The following is a 1,085-nucleotide window of genomic DNA, read 5'->3' as shown; positions in this document are numbered from 1 at the left end:
CCAATATTAGCCAATGGGTGTGGCCGGAGAGCAAGTCAGTTCATTTATTTAAGCCCGTGGACTCCATTTAAACACTTGGTGGATTGTGTATGGGGAGATTGAGGCTTGGTACTTGTCTTTGGTGTTGGTTTGGCTGGTTTGTATTTTGTGCTATTGTTCATGCACACAACCATACACCACATGGGATGTTATATAGAAAGACTTGCTGACACTACTAACTGTCTTACTGATGCCGTCTGTCTGTAAATGTATTCAGTTACAATTCCGCCGCAAAAGAACTGCATTCTTCTGTTATTTGTTGATGCTTACGAGCCTGAGTGACACTCACCTCCACACTTGTCTGGCTCTCTCCAGCACTCGGTCTCCACACCATGAAGGCCTGCCCATGAACCCCAGGAGCTGCATCCTTAGAGAGGTCATGAACCCCAGGAGCTGCATCCTTAGAGAGGTCACGTCCTCCAGAGACCTTCTCTTTCCACAGGACGCCACTTATGGCAGCCAAGTGCTTCAGGCTGGCAGGGGAGTTGGAGAGTTCTCTGAGCATAGGTATTTGGTTAAGGGCTTTGTAGTAGTGCAAGAAGGACACCACACACAGGCCCACAGAGAAGAACAGCAGAACCTTGACGCGTCGTAACTTCATCCTGCACACACACATCAAAGGAGACAACAAAGCAAATTGATCATAATGGGTTGACTCTCAAGAGACTCCCTGACCTTTAAGCTGATATGTAGCGAGACAGTACAGTTACAGTTGACAGTACAGTTAATTAAAGGGGAAGAAAAACAAGACAAACAAAACAAGTGGTCGCTCGTGGTAACATGGCTCCACCTCAAATTAGCCCTTATGACCTTTCAAAATTGCATTACTGTGCTGTTTACTGCTAGGTGTTTTGGCTACAAAATGCTTGAACTTCAGGGCCAGTTTAAGTGGATGCAAAAGGAGAAATGTACAAACAGAGGATGAAATTACATTTTCAACTGTTTAAATCACGATGAATGGAACTATTTCATGTTACTGATCAACCATGATGAAGTACTGTTTATTTCAGCATAACCTAATGGTCACCTACACAGTAGAGCAAGTA

The 1,085-nt window shown here is 44.4% G+C and overlaps 1 protein-coding gene across 1 annotated transcript in view; it reads right to left on the bottom strand.

The window, feature by feature from the left end:
- The window catches only part of LOC308379947 (beta-1,4-mannosyl-glycoprotein 4-beta-N-acetylglucosaminyltransferase-like), a gene marked incomplete at both ends in the record, with an annotated part of 2,620 nt that extends 1,980 nt beyond the window's left edge, over positions 1-640 (bottom strand). Inside the window, one exon of the mRNA XM_080857222.1 lies at positions 329-640. Within this exon, the coding sequence (XP_080713348.1) occupies positions 329-640 (312 nt within the window). The remainder of the gene's footprint in view (positions 1-328) is intronic.
- Between the last annotated feature and the right edge of the window lie 445 nt (positions 641-1,085).

Source organism: Sprattus sprattus, assembly GCF_963457725.1.
Source record: "Sprattus sprattus genome assembly, chromosome: 18".
Lineage (NCBI taxonomy): Eukaryota > Metazoa > Chordata > Actinopteri > Clupeiformes > Clupeidae > Sprattus > Sprattus sprattus.
This window is presented reverse-complemented; position numbering and strand designations above follow the sequence as displayed.